This window comes from Myotis lucifugus, unplaced genomic scaffold (assembly GCF_000147115.1).
Source record: "Myotis lucifugus unplaced genomic scaffold, Myoluc2.0 scaffold_89, whole genome shotgun sequence".
Lineage (NCBI taxonomy): Eukaryota > Metazoa > Chordata > Mammalia > Chiroptera > Vespertilionidae > Myotis > Myotis lucifugus.
In genome coordinates, this window is record NW_005871137.1 from 2,764,140 (window position 1) to 2,783,166 (window position 19,027).

Genomic DNA, 19,027 nt, shown 5'->3' on the forward strand with positions numbered 1-19,027 from the left:
CAAGATATCACACAGATAAAAGATTATGTGTTTTTACAATATAGCAGAGCAAAATAATTTAAAATTTTCACCTCATAATATTGTATTCATTCAGTGATACCATGGTGTGTGCTGCTGAAAAAGCATTTGTTAAAAAATAAAAATTCAAAATTCATAGGTACAAATGTAGTTTACTTTCAGAAGTGCTGCACTCTTTTCAGATGATTTCATGTTAGCCCAAGCAAAAACTGATATCCTTGAATTATTTAAAAAATGTGCATGCTGCACATTTTTCTGGAAACATCAAATCCTGTGCTTATTAAATCATCTTGAAACCACAGTTCTATGACTTGTAAAAGAAATTAGGCCCTACACTCAAAGGGCTGGTTATTAAATACTGTAGCTTTAAAATATCAGCATGCTGAAAAATATTTGTACTTTATAGATACAAATTTCAAGAGATAGAAATGAATATAGGCGTTTAATGTTAATAAGGATCCAAAGATGCTGCTAATAAAGGCTACCTTTAAATGAGCTGATTTTCCCAAGATTTTTAAAAGGTTAACAAATAGACAGTTAACCTTCAAAACAAGTTCAAGGATCCTTCTGCAAATATGTGCTTTCTGTTTACCTGGAATACAGATCAAAATACTATAATATTGCCAAAAGAAATTATGCTGTTTTCCTAGTTGCACATAAATATCTTTCAAGGTATGTTTTGGGAGTCTTTAAATTTGATTATCAATTTTTTTTTTTTGCTCAAAACAAGAGCACAAGCTGTCCATTAACAAAAGGAAGAACAGTGGGAGGTTATATAAGAACAGCTGCTTCTAATCTCCATGTTGATTGATACACATTTAGAAATCTACCTCCCCAAAGAAAGAAAATCAATATGCGTTTATAGAACAGCCAGCATTTCAAATACATGGTTAGTGTGACTACACTGAAAGTAAGCTTTTTACCTGTGACCAACAGGGAAAGAATGTTGCCATTTAGCCCGGACTGTTCTGTGAAGAGTGGTTGTCTTCTTACATCACATCATTTCAAAGGATTTGCTAAAACAAGTGGATTGGCTTAAGCTGAAACAGCCAGCCAAACTAGTGGTAAAATCTGCCTCACCCTTTAAGAGCCTAAGGGGCTTTAAAAACCTATGATGCTATAGTATCTGCATTCTTAAAAAGACAACCCAAAATCAAACTAAACAAGTGTTGAACACGTACGCTTCAGCACTATTTCAAAGTATTTCTACTCTTCATTCTAATAACCATCTAGGAGACATAACTAGACAATGCCAACTCTACCAATATTGCCAATGGCTAATGTGTACAGGCCAAAACAATTAGGCTATAGAGTAAATATTTTTTTAAATCAGATAAAATTAATTCACACATGCATTTTTATATATACCATTTTAACTTTAAATTAATGGGGGGGGCTTGAGAAAAATAAAAATCAATGTGTGGAAAATAATCTTATTTTAAGTTTATCAACTCTTATGCTACTCTATCAGAAAACATTATTATCTGTCTAAATTGTGCTTGTTAGACTTTTATATTAATTCTGGAAGATAAGATCACATTACTGTAGGGTGCATATGTTCTTTCTGATTGGTGTTTCGGGATTCTTAAGCTATATTCCTAGAACTAGAATCCCTGGTCAAAAGGTAGTTCCATTTTTAAATTTTTGAGGAAATGTCATCCTGTTACACCATAGTGGCCACACCAGTCTGCATTCCCATCAACAGTGTACTAGGGTTTCCTTTTCTCTACATCCTCGCCAGCACTTGTTGTTTGCTGATTTGTTGATGGTAGCCATTCTGATAGGTGTGAGATGATACTTCATTGTCACTGAATTTGCATCTCTCTGATGATTAATAACTTTGACCATTTTTTCATATGTCTCTTGGCCTTCTGTATTCCTCTTTGGAGAAGTGTTTAGGTCCTTTGCTTATTTTTTAATTTGATTGTCTTCCTTTTGTTAAGATGTATGAATTCTGTACAGATTTTGGAAATTAACCCCTCATCAGATGTATCACTGGCAAATGTGTTATTCCTTTTCATTTCATTGGTGGTTTCTTTTGGTGTGCAGAAGCTTTTTATTTTGATGCAGTGCTATATACAATAGATAAGATCTGGAAAAGTCCAAGTGTTCATCAGTAGATCAATGGCTAAAAAGTGGTACGTTTGCACAATGGAATGCTATGCAGCTGTTAAAAAAAGAAGGATCTCTTACCCTTTGAGACAGCATGAAGGGCCCTGGAGATGATTATGCTAAGTGAAGTAAGCCAGTCAGAGAAAGACATGTATCACATGATCTCACTTACATATGGAATCTAATGAACAAAATAAACTGACAAAATAAAAATAGATCCAGAGACATGGAAGCATGGAACAAGACTGAGGGATCTCAGAGGGAAGGGGGGCGGGCAGGAAGAGATTAACAAATAACTTATATGATATACCCATAACCCATGGACATAGACAATAGTGTGTTGAAGGCCTGAGGGAGGGTGTGAGGTGAAGGGGGTCAATGGGGCAAAAAAGGACATCTGTAATACTTTCAACAATAAAGATAAATTTTTTAAGTTATATTACTGTGTAGGCCTCTGATTATGGTGGAATCATAAAACCCTAAGTACATGGGTAAGCCAATGGAATGGCCTTTTTTTTTTCTTTTTTTAAAATATGTTTTTATTGAAATTTTACAGAGAGGAAGGGAGAGGGATAGAGAGCTAGAAACATCCATGAGAGAGAAACATCGATCAGCTGCCTCCTGCACACCCCCTACTGGGGATGTGCCCACAACCAAGGTACATGCCCTTGACCAGAATCGAACCTGGGACTCTTCAGTCCACAGGCCGACGCTCTATACACTGAGCCAAACTGGTCAGGGCTGGAATGGCCTTTTCTGATAAGAAGAGTACCCTTCACCTTTCTTTTGTCAGTGGGTCCTTAACCAGGAATTGGCTCAGAGAGGTGGAATAAAGGCTTCTCATTTGCTGAAAGTCTTATGAAGAGACTAGAGGACTGTTGCACGAAAAGATTCATGCAATAGGCCTTCCCTTCCCCTGGCTGCCGGCACTAGTTTTCCTCCGGCACCCAGGACCCAGGCCTTCGCTCTGGCAGGAGCCGCCTTCAAGCCTTCGCTGCCCTGCCTGGCCACCCTGGGTCGGGTCGCACATGGGACGCCCGCCGCCCTGGGTCGCAGATAGCAGGCCCGGATGGCCGCATGGCAGGTGGGATGGCGCTGCCCCGCCCTGCCTGCAGTATGCAAATTAGCTGCCATCTTCATTGGCTGTTAATTTGCATATCGCGCTGATTAGCCAATGGGAGGTGTAGCGAAGGTACGGTCAATTACCATGTTTGTCTATTATTAGATAGGATTCCCTGACACAGACCAGATGTCAAAGGAGAATTCAGTAGAAAGGAAAAAATAAGTGTCTCCTGCACTGATCAGGTGGTTCAGTTGGTTGGAGCATCGTCCCATACACCAAAAGGTTGTAGGTTTGATTCCTGATCAGGGCACATAACTAGGTTGTACTTTTGATCCCTGGTTGGTGTGTGTACAGGAGGCAACCGATAGATTTCTCTCTCTCTTTTTCTCCCTCCCTCTCTCTAAAAATGAATAAAAACATATCCTTAGGTGAGAATTTAAAAAATAAAAATAATGAAAGTGGCTCCCTTTCAACATTCATTCATTTAGTCATTCATTCATTCTTTTAATTATTCAGCCTATTTTTTTTTCAAGGACTACACAGACAGGAAATTACTAAGCACTGAAAATGCATGTATCTGAACTACTTTGGATATAGAAATGATAATAAAAGTGAAACAATATGATACAGAGTAATAATGTATTGGCCATGGTGTCAAAAGTACAAGGAATAACATACTTTCTAGAAAGGAAGAACACCCAGTTTGAGAAAGAGCTGAAGTGTTCCTGAAGCCAACCAATAAAGTAGATATTTTATAGACCATATTGAAAAGAAGCAATGTTGTCAGAATTCAATTCATAACAGATCAGTACTTAAAAATTGCATCTTTAATAACTGCATAAGTGAAAAATAAGATTCAGAGTAGTGCCGGTATAAAAAATAGGATTCTCTTCACAAAACATCTTGGACAAATTAACTGATACATGGTGGTGCTTCTAGAAAGGAACAATTTCCTTAGCCAGAATATCAAGGTGGTTCAGGAGAATCAAACAGAGTTCAGTATAAACTTTTTAGAGTTCTTCATAAATATGTGTGTGCTTATGACTATTATACTATAATTCTCAGTATGAATGTGCGGGTATATATGCCTCTAATCTCCCCCACACCACCTTCCCTAAAAAATAGAAACCCAACAATTCTAGACAATAACAAAGAAATCTGAGATTTTGATTGTAAGAGTAACAGAAGCCATCGGTAATGACGAAAATAGTTATCCACTCTAGATGGCTAGACACCAGTTATCCACTCTAGGTGGCTAGACACCATTCACATGACAGACTCCTGGCTGCTTTAATACAACCCACTTTATCTGTTTTTGGATTGGTTTTAAGCATCCAACTTCAGTTTCCAGCTTACTACTCTTCCTTTTCCACTGAGAAGCAATTTAACGTTTCATGTTTTTTATTTTCTCTCTGCTCACACTACAGCGGGCAGGTTTCATGCTCGGCAATGCTGTGACTGAGACATACATAAGCATAAATGCCTCTTAGGAAACTCCTACAAACTTCCAGCATATTTCCCAAATACCCTTTCTCTGCTTTCCAAGGTACCTTTCTGGATTTAAATGAGCCCGTTTTATAAGAACAATAACTTCCCTAGTGGTATTTATTGTAATGTAAAAACTACACATTCCAGAATATTCAGTCCCTATGGAGTAACAAGGTGTCATTAGTTCCAGACAGCAAGCTTTATTTTTTACCCTTTAAAATCTAAAGCTTGTCATTTTATTAGTTTCAGAAATGGTTCCACTGTTTATCTGCCTTTTTTGCTCAATGGGAAATTACACAAAAGAGTTACACATCACTTTTACAAATAATATTCATCAAGAGTGAATATAATACATATATTTACAATTATTTCAATTACTTATATTCCTAAATGTAAGGAGTATATAATCACACATTACATACTTCTTCATTCCATTGCTCCTTTCTTCATATTTGAATTTATATATTTCTACAAGTAATGATTTATATTCAAAAAGGATCATCGAAAGAAAATGAAAAGGTTGTATAAATTCCACTGCCTAGCTGTGAATTTTACATGCTCTTGCTGAACTCAAGTTTGTGAACATCTGGAATGGCTTCCCACTGTAAAGGGAAATACATTTAAGCATGAAATAGTGTATCTGGCAATAGCTGCTTGACACAGAAGAAGCCTTGAAAATGTGTGAAAAGTCCTTCTCCTAATCACACATTTACACATGCATTCCTCATTTTTCTTTTCTACAGAGTAATGCTCGATCTTCATAGGAAGTTCACCCTGCTCACTCCCTTCACATCTATAAGAGTTTCACAGCCTCATATAAACTTTCAGAAATCAGAGTCTGTCAACTAGAAACAAAACAGGCTTGTCTAAGCCATGTAATCTATAATATCTATAATAATAAAAGCATAATATGCTAATTAGACTGGATAGCCAACAACCTTCCGGATGAAGCCGGGGCTGCGAGGGCTGAGCCCCTTACACGAATTTCGTGCATCAGGCCTCTAGTTGATTAAAATATAGAAAAGAGGATGTGGGCATGGATTTTTGTTATTTTTATGGGTTTCCTAACAATGACATTGATGACCATAGGAACTATCAAAACGGAACATTAAAGTTTATTTTATTGTTATATTAATTTATGCTTTGGTGTCTCAGAGATCTGGAAGGCAACCCTGTGTCATCTTCTTATTTGTATCTTCTCATGCTTCATTTTTTCCTTAAAAAATAAGTAATATCTCAGAGTAATTTTTTTTAAAATTTAAGTAACATAATGGTTGGAGAAATTCTAGAAAATTATAAAGAATAAAATTGATTACAATCACAAAACCCTGTAATGGGATTTTCTCACAAGGCTTTCTTTCCTTTTGTAATGACTTTCAATTTTTTAAAAATTGTTAATACTTTACTAAAATTAATTTATGTTTTATATGGAAAATTAATAATGTTTTATAAGAAAAATTTAGAAGATACAGAGAAATAAAAGGAAAAGGATAAAGTTACTCATGTCACCACCCAGTGATAGCCCAAATTTACTTCCATTTCTGTATCTATTTTTCTCTGTAATAAAGTAGAATAACATTTTATTGCCCCTATTAAGCTTTCTCACATACCTATTGATGAGTAATTTACTGTTATTAAAAAGTATTTAGAATAAAAAATAATATCTGTATAATTTTCTATCTTGTTTCTGTAGGTCATTTAACCTTTTGCAAGTCAGCTATTTAAGAAAATAAGGCAGTAGAAAACATCTCCACTTAAACATTATCAAAATTTCTTACCAACTCAGTCAGTTTTATATGTGAAACAAGAAAATAAAGGCTTCCTTTTCTTGAGAATAAATTATTTCTTATATTGACCTGATACATGTTAATTAAATTTGGAGTTCTCTGTGTACTGTTTGCTCCATTTTTCTAATATAATGCTTATGCCAAGAAAGAAACAAAGAAAAAAGGATACTTAGGCATCTGAGATCAGTATAGTGTTTCTCATTTTAGGTGAAAATTAACTTCATAGTACAACTTTCTCAAACACAACTTTCTGCAACATTATGGTGATGACATTTTATTTAAACTAGCAAAAATAATGAAACACATATTCAACATCCTTAAAATTATATTTTCTCCTGCAGAGAATGAAAACTGTCAGAATTGTTTACCTGGGGATATGATATAGAAGAAATCTTTAAATTCATCCATCCACACTTCTGCCAGTCTCCTGTTGTTCTTGTTGATGACATGACCGGTGCCACCAGGAAAGGTGTATGGAGTTGCCTTCCGAAAAACATGACCCACATGAGAGCAAGTCACAATCTCCAATGAGCCTCCACATTGCCAAATCTGGGGGAAATAGCAATTGTTGTAGAATAGTCATTGCAGATAATGCAGTAATATTGTCTGAGAAAAAGCTTAGGCTAAGGCAAAATCATCAGATCTTATATGGTTCAAGCAAACATTGGATGAACACAATTTAGAACTAATATACTAAAGTTTGGCAAAGGATTTTAGTTTGAAATTACTTAATATGTTTAAATACTGTAGCATTAGAATCATAGAAATAAGACAATTATTTTTATGTGCCTTTATTAGACTACCTAATTTTTAGTTTCTAGTAGTTAATCTAATTGCTGTTTAATAGATAGCATTTGGTATCCAATATTTGCAATGAATGAATAAATTTGTACATGTTAGATGCATGTTCAATAACTAAATTTGATTTGAAGGAAAATCAGTCTACTAGTATTATTCTGCATCCATCTGGAATTTTAAATGACCATTAATTCCCAGTTGTCCATATCTCCTGCATGGTAGGCCTTTGGATATGTTATTAGTGTTATTAAAATGTGCTAGGATTCCTTTATATATCAACATTTGTGCATCCTTCAAAGCCCATCTCCAAGATAATTTCTGTTTAGTATTTAATATGTGTGTTTTATATTTTAAAATGCTTTTATGAAGAACTAATTGCACTGTAGTGTAAGCAGTGGTTTACTCCACTATCACTCCTTTCAATTTATGAACACTTGGAAGACATATGGAATGTATTTCTTGTTATCCTAGATTTACTATGAAATTGAGGCTATATATTAAGTAAAGTACCCATAAATATTTATTTCTATACAATTACATTGTATAATGGTAAGTTATACTTAATAGTGTGTGTTTAATATAGACAGATATTATATGTATATGTTATATAGATATATAGATATGATTTATATATACATATACTACACACACTCAGATATTTATTTCATACATATGATATATTACATATGTAATATAGTTTTTACCCAATAAATAAAGTCATAGTGATTGCTATATGTAATTGAAAGGACCTGGTTTTATACTGTAACAAATGTTCTTATTTCAAGAAGATTTGCTTATCTTTAAAGAAAACATTTTCTCCAATTGGTCCCACAAGTAATATTCATCTTAGAAGAGGGCTGCTATTGGGCTTAGGTAGTGGTATGAGATATTCATTTTTACCAGAAAATGAAAGATGCTAAATGACAAGATGTACTAGGATACAAGAATACATGGTATTCATCAACTATGTTTTGTGTTACATATACAAGCTATCTTTTCTCATTTTCTAACTGTCTAAAGAGTATAATGCTAACAGAAAAGATGTTACAATCCAACAGTGAAATGATGAAGCAATATAAAAGAAGAATGGAATTTACCATTCCTCTCAAAAGACAGGATAGCTCATTCTTAATTAATCAAAGTGTTTAACTAATTGGTAACTTTCTCATCTTTCTAGCATGGAAGCTATAAACCTTCTTGTAATTACATACACCTGTACATTCTCCCCTAGTATTGAAATAGAGGAAGTTGACCCTTCTCCCATCAGAGACAAATTCATACTCGTCAGTCTAGATCACATCCCTTAAATGTGTCCTAAAGACCTCACTGGTTCGGTCCTCCCCTTAATCTTCTCCTGAAACACGAATCATTCCCCTCGTTACTACATTATATCTATCTTCACTTAGTATCATCTAAAATGTCCTCTCTCTAAACAGGTTAAAAAATATAGAAACAAATTTAAAAAATCACTAAATACAACAAAAACTCCATTCCTCTGTTCAAATTTCCACTCAACATTTTTCTGTTTCCTCTCACTGTAAATTAACATAAGATTTGTATTGATATAGGCTGTTTCCCATCCTCCATTTTTCTTGTTTTTTGTTAATCTTCACCTGAGGATATTTTTTTCCATTGTTTTCAGAGAGAGTGGAAAGAAGGGAAGGAGGAGGGGAGAAACAAAGGAGAGACAGAGAGAAACATTGATGTGAGAGACATTGATTGGTTGCCTCCTACATACGTCCCAACCGGCCTGGGGATCTAACTGCAACCCAGGTACATGCCCTTGACTTGGAATTGGACCTGAGACCCTTCAATGCCCGGGTCAATGCTCTAACCACTGAGAACACAGGCCAGGGCATCCCTTCCTCCATTTTTATCCATTCTTTTATTCACTGTGAAATGCTTCATATTTCTGTAGCTACCTCAAAAGTATCATGGTGAAAATCACAATTTTTCCCCTTGATGAACACATAGTGGACTCCTTCTTAGATTATCTGACTTTTGGTCCTACTAGCATATGGATGGTGGCCACAAATAGCAAGTGGAACCACACTGAAACAGTAATAGGCAGCTGTCATAAAGCATGATATCAGTTAGGACCTGTCATTCTCTAGCCCTCCTATTTGATCCTATACCCTGGGGGACTGGCATCCCAGAAAACCCTTCCAAGCACTTCTATCAGCATCGTCCCCATGAGAGAAGAGAATGTGAGATATGTATTGCTTTTGAAACCAAAGCTTTAAATTACTAGTATTTTTAATAACTTAAACTGACCAGAAAGCTACAGAATCTGTTCCAAATGACATTGGGATTAGAAAGAAATGTTCTTCAGAGCATGAAACAATGATTGGAGAAAAAAGTAAAACCATTTTAAGTTTGTATCCCATTAAATTCAGACTATACAGTAAGCCCTACTGTATATAAATTAGTGATTGGCAACTGTCCTTAGGGTTCCCAATTTACCTTTTTGCAAATATAGATTGTCACTGTGGTTGTGTAAGTGAGGGCACTTTATTTGCATTGTGCCATTTCTTGGCCCTACCTTTGTTTGTAGTTTTATAGATTCTATTGCTAAACATGCACACACAAAAAGAGAACGATATCTAGTTTAAAATCTTTTAAAAGTAGGTTCCAATGGTTTCACTTTTTTCCTTCCTAAAAGGCAATGGTAAGGCAATATGAAAGTGCTGATTTTGGGTATTCCTCCTAACCTGCAATGAGATTTGTGTGCGCAAGTATTGGCATAATGCAAAATGGTTGTTGATTTACAAGGCAGAGGAAAAACCTGTCACTGATTTTGAGTCTCACAGATGGAGCCAGTTCTTAAACACATTTAGGAGAGATAATAGAGGTAGAGGTAACCGTCCCATAACTCGGTGAATATTGGCCTGTGTTTTGCTTGTGAGCCATAGTCGACTGACTCCTGGAACAAAGTGAGCACTTTTCCCTTTGCCATCTGTGCGCACAGAATGTGGGGATAAACATTCATATGGCATTTCCTAGGTAGAGTCTCTCCCCCAAATTTACATGAAAATGAAAAGATCAAGGTAGGAATACATAACATTATGCATTAATTAGAGTGATATGGTCATGATAATACCCAATTAATATAAAAACAAAACATTTATTTGATCAAATATTGACCCGGTAGTTACCATGTACTTAGTAGATACAGTTCCCAGAAAACAATATAGAACAATATAGTTCAATATTAAAGAATTCAAAATGAGTGGAGTCCCCTGTGCCTATCATGATAATGTTCCTCAGTGTATCTTCAATAAATATTTTGGAAGCATGGAAGAAGGAAGGAAAGGAGAAAAGGAGGAAGAAAGGGTATGACACAATCATTAAGAATTTGGATTTGGAAATAAACAAATAGAAATTTTCTAGTCACTTAGTATCTATGTATACTTGTGAAAATTATTTGTCTTAATTTTCCCTTTGGAAAATAGGGATAATAATAACCACTTCCTAAGATCCCAATGAGATTTTGTGTATCAAGCACTGACACTTCATATAGGAAGAAGTAAATTGTTATCTGTATATTAACTTATCATTGTTGTTCAGGGAAACAAACATCTATAGATTATCAGCTTAATCTTGCTTCTTAGAAATATTTTATTTAAGACTTTTTGTAATTACAATAACAATGTCCAGGAGGTTAGGTAAAGTAAGGAGTTTTAAAAAATAGCCAATTAGTCTCCAAGTAGAATACTACATTTTGTTCTCTAAAATTATTTTAGTGTCTGAACAAAGAGTATACACTGAATAAAACACGATGTCTCATCCACATGAACACACGATGTCCAAATTAGCACATGAACAAATGATGTCCAAATTATTTTGCATCATCAAGCATATCTGATTGTTATTTTCTAGGCTTCTAACAAATTAATATTTGTACATCATATCTCTCTCAAGTACATTTGACCACGTACAAAATACAAACTGTCCTTTCATCCACAGAGGATTGAAGCTAGTTAGTCACTTGTCTTTGTTCCCAGATATTTTCATGAGTGTCTTTTGATGATGGAGAAAGTTATTAATCAAAATGTAAAATGCCTATTGCTCATTTGATTATCTTCCTGATTTTCTTCTCCTAGTTAGAAGACAATTAACTAACATGCATTATTCTTTTCATGTTTTTTGGCGTCTGCATCAGTGACATTTTAATTAAGGTTCATAAACTTCATAAGCTTCAACTTTGAAATCTCAGCTCAAGTGCTACTATTGTTTCTAATTTTACAGCTGTTGTGCCAAATCCATGCAGCTGCTTTTTATACAAATCTTTACCCACTCACCCCCCCACACATATACTACCTCTGGCAAAATGTCTTTAAAATAGCCTAAATAAAAACAGCAGTATATCATGGAGGCAAATAGCATGGTGATTATGAGTGCAGGCTCTAGTTCCCGAGACCATATCCTAGCTCTGCCACTTAGTAGGGTGGACACATCTTTCTGTGCTTCAAGTTTCAGGTAATAATGTGAGACCAGGAGAATCTACCTCACAGGGTTGTTAATGAGGATGAAGACAACCTGACGCACATAAAGATACTTAACCTTTAGGTGAAGAATGGATCAGGATGGCGCTAATAGGAGAGATTTATTAAGGAGTTATTGCATTAATCTAGGAGAGAGATGATAATGACTTCAACCAGAGTGATGACAAAGGAAATAGAGAGTAGAGAGGAATATAATAACTTGACACAGTTTGGGGAATTAAAACTAAGAATTAATGTATGTGCTTTCCCTTTCTATGATGTTTTCCCTATTAGGCCCAACTCACATACATTTCTTCTGGCAAGCAGCTCCTAACTATATGCTAGCTTTCATTGATCTCAGTATTTCCTGACTAAGCTTTTATACTTACCTCTAGACAACCTCACCCCATGTAGCTTAGTTCTATATAGGTTTTCATCTTGTGAAATGTTCATGTGTGTATTAATTCACACATTAGTCTTATCTCTCTAACCACATTATTATCTCTTCAAGAAGAAGCATCACATGTTTCACATTATGAAACTGAATTTCATCATCACATGAAATTTAAATTCACATTTTGCAATTGGTATAATCTACATATAGTGAAAAATATCAGAACTTACATACACTATTAAGTCACTGCTTTCAAAGTAATACATAATGATTGAGCTAGTCAATTAATACAGCAAAATCTGAAAAAATCACAAAGTGTACACAAAAGATGTCTCATAAAATGCAATTAGGAACAAAAGACATTCTTCTTAGTTCTGACAAAGGAAAAACTAAAACAAGATACTGATGAGTTAATTTTCAAAACATTTTTTTCTATAGTCAATGTTTCTTTCAAATAATCCCTGTCGGCACTTCAATTCTCCACTTTGTTAATACATACTCAAGTACACTGATGACAAATTCTTACAATTGAAACAAAATCTAAATGAGTCTGCATTGAGATCCTGAAGGCACTATGATCCTTAACAGGTTGACACAAACACAAAAGGCATGGAAGTCATTATTTAAAAGGGGCAGGTATAAGGGCTTCTGTAGGCATCTCTATTCATTCCTGACATGAAGCTTGCTAGTTATCTCATAATTGTTTTGATTAGGGACAGGATTCTTTATATTGTTTGTTTGACTCTTGGCCTAGTTTTCACTTCAGAGTTTAATTGGGGAGATTTATGTGATCTTGAAGAGGTCTCTAGAGCTGGAGTGATATTCTGATATCATCCTAACTTCTCAAGATGAATTCCTACATCAAGCTGCTGTGACCTTCCAGCACTCACCTGAGTTGTCAGAGATCATGGATTCAACATGGTGGTTAGGCATTTATATATTTTATGAAATGATCTCCCCAATAATCCTAGTACCCAACTGACATCATACACAGTTATTACAATATTATTGACTAGAGGCCTGATGCACGAAATTCATGCAGGGAGGTGGGAGGGATCTCTCAGCCCGGCCTGTGCCCTCTCGTAATCCAGGACCCCTTGGGGGATGTCCGACTGCCAGTTTAGGCCAGATTCTGCAGTCGGACATACCTCTTGCAATCCAGGACCCCTCGCTCCTAACCACCTGCCAGCTCACTCCTTACCGCTTGGCTCGCTGCTCCTTAGCACTGCCGTGGAGGCGGGAGAGGCTCCCACTACCACCACTGTGCTCGCCAGCTGTGAACCTGGCTTCTGGCTGAACGGTGCTCCAGCTGTGGGGGTGCACTGACCACCAGGGGGCAGCTCCTGTGTTGAGGGTGTGTCCCCTGATGGTCAGTGCACATCATAGCAACCTGTCGTTCTGGTTGTTCCATCGTAACGGTCGCTGGGCTTTTATTATATACATGATATTCCCTATGCTGTACTTTATATCCCCATGACTATTTTGTAACTATGAATTTGTACTTCTTAATCCCTGCACCTTTTTCACTCACTTCCCCAACCCTCTCCCATTTGGCAACCATTAGTTTGTCCTCTGAATCTATGTGTCAATTTCTATTTTGTTTGTTTGTTTTATTCTTTCAGTTCTGCAATAAGTAAAAACATATATTTGCCTTTCTCTGTCTGACTTATTTCACTTACCATAATTCCCTATAGGTTCATCGATGTGTCAAAAACAGTAAGATTTCACTCTTTTTTATGGCTGAATAATATTTCATTATGTGTATTTATCACATCTTCTTAAACAAACAATCCAATTAAAAAATGAGCCAAAGATCTAAATAGACATTCTTCAAATAAGACATACAGATGGCCAATAGACATATGGAAAGATAATGTCACTAATCATCAGAGAAATGCAAATTAAAAAACACAATGAAGTGTCACCTCACACCTGGTTGTCAACAATAAATCAACAAACAAGTATTGGTGAGGATGTGGAGAAAAGGAAACCCTCATGCTCTGTTGGTGGGGCTGCAAATTGATGCAGACATGATAAAAAACATTATGGAGGTTTCTTAAAAAATTAAACACTAGAACTACTTTATGACCCAGTAATACAATTCTGGGTATTTATCCAAAGAAATCCCAAATTCTAATTCAGAAAGATATATGCATCCAAAATTTCAATTAACATTTTCCTACTTGGGGAAGCTGAATTTATGTTGGTTATATTAAAAGTACATGGTACAAATATCATTCTCCACATAAGAGAAATTATAAGAGATGACATTGTAAAACTTATTATGAGGCAATCAATGGGATTCCTCCCTATCATATTTGGGATTTACCCTATTTTAGAAAGGTCACAAATGTTACCAAAAACTATTTTAAAAAAAGGAAAACCACAAAGAACTTTTGTCCACAAGATAGTTTTTCAAGAAATAGCCATATACTAGAGTAATTTGAATATTTTATTTTCACATTGGCATAAAATGTAGACAATTCTGAGTTGCATCTATATCGTTTCATATATTACCTTAATTTGCTCCTAAAATATCCAGTTATCAAGTACTTTCCCTTACAAAGTACTATTCATCTTGACTTAGAAATGATCTACTGAAAGCCCCAAATTCAAAATGAACCCTTTTATACCTACTCATTTTCTGAAGGACTTAACACATTAATCCTGAAATAATTTCCCTTAAGTGATGTCTCCAAACTGAGTGTACTTTCTCTTTTGTCAAAGAATTGGCAAGTGACTCTTCAGGTTGGGGACTGAGGGGAGTACAAGGAAGAGAGAGAAGAAAAAAATAGAGCAGAAACAAAGAAAGGTGTGCTTTTACTGGGTGTGGCTTGAAGTGGAGGAACTATTTGGAAGTGCAACCGAGACAGTATGTGTATGAACCACAGTATCAGAGGTATAGTGAGGTGGTTGTGGCCACAAATGGAGTCTTTTTTTTTTTTTTGAGAGAGTGGAAAGGAGAGAGGTGGGGGGGGGGAGAGAGAGAGAGAGAAGAGAGAGGAGAGACAGACAGAGATAGAGACAGAGAGATGTGAGAGAGACACATCAATCAGTAGCCTCCCTCACAATCTCTGACAGGGGTCAGGGATTGAACCTTCAACGCTGGACTAGGAATTGAGCCCTCCACCTTCCCGTGTGCGGGCAGAAGCTCTAACCATGGAGAGGCACCAGCCAGGGCACAGATGGAGTGTTTTTTGTTTGTTTTTATCGTTGAAAGTATTACGTATGTGCCCCATTTTTTCCCCATTGACTCCTTTTAGCACTCCCCTGCCCCCCTCCCACCCAGGCCTTCACTACACTATTGTCTGTGTCCATGGGCTATGCATACATGTTCTTTGGTTGATCTCTTCCCATCCACCCACCCACCCCTGCCTGCCCTCTGAGATTCCACAGTCTATTCCATGCTTCTATGTCTCTAGATCTATTTTGTTCATCAGTTTATTTTGTTCATTAGATTCCACATAGGAGTGAAATCATGTGATACTTGTCTTTTTAACTTCATCTCCAACTCTTCTCAAATACAAATACTCATTCCCAGCTGTTAAAATACATAGTGGAGATGCCTCCAACATACATATGCCAACATGTACATTCCACTTTCACTTTTTGCCTCTCAACAACTTTCTTCACCTTGGAGATTCCTAATCTTCAGAATCACCATGCGTTATGTCCACTTTATTTCTCAGCTTCAGGAAAATTGTCACCTGTCATTATTCCACATTTTATTAAGACTGATGCTACTGTAGAAACTCCAAACATGCCCCCCCCCGCCTTTAGATTTCAGAGCAACACAGTCCTATTTGCGTTATGCCAAATCTCCCATCTTCTGATTAAATGACATGGATGAATATAGCAGGCACGAAATGAACAAGCTGTCTACCGGATATTGAAAATCCTACGTAATATAAGGTGGTTCTGCTTAAGAAAATTAGTGTCTAGCTTTTCATATTTACAAAAAGGTATTGCTTTTTTATTAGCATAGATTGTCTCAAGCAGATAATTTATAAAAAAGGAACACAAGGAATAACATGCGAGACAGTCACACTTTTTCATCATTCAATAATCAATAATCTTAAAGTGTAATAAATACTGGAGGTTTTGGAAGTATTTTCAGTGCATTTAAGGGTATTATTAACTAAGACAAAAGTAGAAGTTTTAAAATCTGTGCTTTTCTCATTGTAAAGTTAATCCTACAAATAAACCTCAACTGTGAGAGGACTGTATATTGATACAATTATTGAAAAATGGATTGAAAGGATCTATGACTTATTAAATGATATCTAAGTCCACTTCTGAGTATTTTTCCAAAGAAATCCAAAATGCTAATCCAAAAAGATATATGCATCCAAAATTTCAAACAACATTTTCCTACTCAGGGAAGCTGACTCTATTTTAGTTGTATTAGAAGTACATGGTACAAATAACATTCTCTGAACAAGATAAAGTATGAGAGATGACATTGTAAAACTTATTGTGAAGCAATCAATGTTTTTTCCCCCCCATCAGATTTGGAGTTACCCTATTTTATAAAGGTCACAAATGTTATCAAAAACAATTTTTTAAAAAAACAAAAACCACAAAGAATTTTTTTCCACAAGTAAAAATGTAATATTTTGCATCTTACATTGGCTTCCTCCACTGTCCGATGATCCAACTGCCTGTCAGATAGCATTATCTGCTGCTTCTGGCCACAGAGCACCTCAACAGAGCAGTTGCGGATGCTGCCCTAGAATTCATGCCAGAACAGTCCCCTTTGAAAGTCAGTAGACCACCTGTCCCCAGCTGCAGTATGTGGCAACATCTCCCGGTTCTTTCATGGATGCCAGAGATGCTTAAAAGAACTTGGACCGGCCCGGATGGCATGGCTCAGTTGTTGAATGTTGACCTATGAACCAGGAGGTCCCGGTTCCAACCCCACTCTGGGCACATGCCCAGTTGCAGGCTCAATCCCCAGTGTGGAACATGCAGGAGGCAGCCAATCAATGACTGATGTTTCTACCTCTCTCTCCCTTCATATCTGAAATCAATAAAAATATGTTAAAAAAAAAGAATTTGGATCGGGTAGGGGAAGAAACCTGATAATTCTGAAAGTTATCCTTCAGTTACTCAGTTTGTCCCTTTGCAAACTGTCCACCTCACCTGACTGCAGCTATAGCATTTTCCTGTAAACAAAATTCCCTGCATCACTTGGGAAGTGGTCAAATGCCTTTCAAAGGCAAGACCCCATGATAAATTTGAAGAGAGGAAATGACCTCTCCCCTCTCCAGCATTTATTCAGCAAATATATACAGACCATTGACTTTGTGTCAAGCACCATGCTGGGCTCGGGGGCATAGAGAAAGAGGGGGCATAGAGAAAGAATCATCAAACATTGCCCTCTGTCTCTAAGAAGCTCATAGGACAGGCCAGTTGTATCAGTTTGTATTTGACAGTTGAAGAGTCCTCTCAATCCTACAAGAAAAGGACTGTTTTAAGAGGTACTCACCCCAACCGCAATCCTTTCATAGACAGACATGTCCACTTTTGAATTACTTACATTTTGTTTCATATCGATATTTTTATAGGAAGCTATAAGTTTTGCTTCAGATAAACACTTTCCCTAGGAAGCACATAGAAAACTCTAATGCCATCCATGGAAAACTATGATTCCCTTCCAAAAATCATATTACCAGCATCTTTTTTTCTTCTGTAAAATGTTTAGTGTGATAAATGTGAAACCTATAAAAATATCAAATTAGTGTCACATCAAGCGCTCATTATAAATAACCGCAAAACCTGGTGTGAGGGAAGGTAATCCTCTACTTTGACAGTTTTTGATTTTTTAAAAAATAAATTGGTAGCAATCAATGCCAGTTACATTATGCTTTAGAAGAAGAGTAAAGAAATAACCATTTAGCATGTTACTTTGCTCACTTATCAGTCACAAGTGTGGAGAATGCAGTGCGAAATTTATTTCTCCAGACATGATGCTTAAAGCACAGTGAAGATAATTCCCTCATCTCTGTTTCATCAGAATTGCAAAATGCCATTCTTGTGACATGCAAGGGTTGTTTAATAGAGAGCATCAATGTTCCTTCAAATGCTTGCTGAAGAAGCCAGGTTTAATCCCAAACTTCCTCCTTGTCAAGCCCCAATATTAACCCCATCCTCTCTGTCGATAATCTTTTGCTCCCTACTTTTCTTGAGTTCAAGAACAGCTGACATGGCTTTCTATTCATTCCCTCCTTGAAACCCCAATAGTGCCTTTGTTTCTTCGTTCCATTTGTGAAGAGAGTCAAATCTCCTTTCCAAAGTAAAACCCTGACCTTGGGAACTTGAACTCAGAATAGAGGAGTAGGAGACCTGGAAAAGAGGATGTGGGTTTGATGTTCAACCCCACCAATTTCTAGCCACATCACTTAGTTTCTTTGAGACTCAAAAGCGTTAATCTAATCTAATAAAAGAGAAACATGCAAATTGACCATAACTTCCCCATGCCCCAAGCCACACCCACCAGCCAATCAGAGCGACTATATGCAAATTAACCCAACCAAGATGATGGCCGGCAGCCACGAAGCTGGAGCAAGCAGGAGGCTTGGTTTCCCCGGTGATGGAGGAAGCCAAACTTCCCACCTGCCTGGTCAGCTGTGGCCTCCGCTAAAGGCAACAAAGGTGCAATAACCCAACCAAGATGGCGGCCGACAGCCACGGAGCTGGAGCAAGCAGAAGGCTTGGTTGCCCCAGCGATGGAGAAAGCCAAGCTTCCTGCCTGCCTGGCCAGCTGTGGCCTCCGCTAAAGGCAACAAAGTTTCAATTATAGAAGATAAATAAATCCCAGATACCTGCTTCCAGCCAGCCTCCACTGAGATGTTGGGTGGCTGGGGGCCGTGGCAACCTGCAA

At 36.7% G+C, this 19,027-nt stretch overlaps 1 protein-coding gene across 4 annotated transcripts in view; it reads right to left on the minus strand.

Annotated features, from left to right (window-relative positions):
* Positions 1-19,027, minus strand: part of GALNT13 (polypeptide N-acetylgalactosaminyltransferase 13) — a 393,823-nt gene that overhangs the window by 135,639 nt on the left and 239,157 nt on the right. For all 4 annotated transcript variants that reach the window (XM_023756129.1, XM_023756128.1, XM_023756131.1 and 1 more), the window contains exon 7: positions 6,837-7,017. In XM_023756129.1, the coding sequence (XP_023611897.1) occupies positions 6,837-7,017 (181 nt within the window). The remainder of the gene's footprint in view (positions 1-6,836; positions 7,018-19,027) is intronic.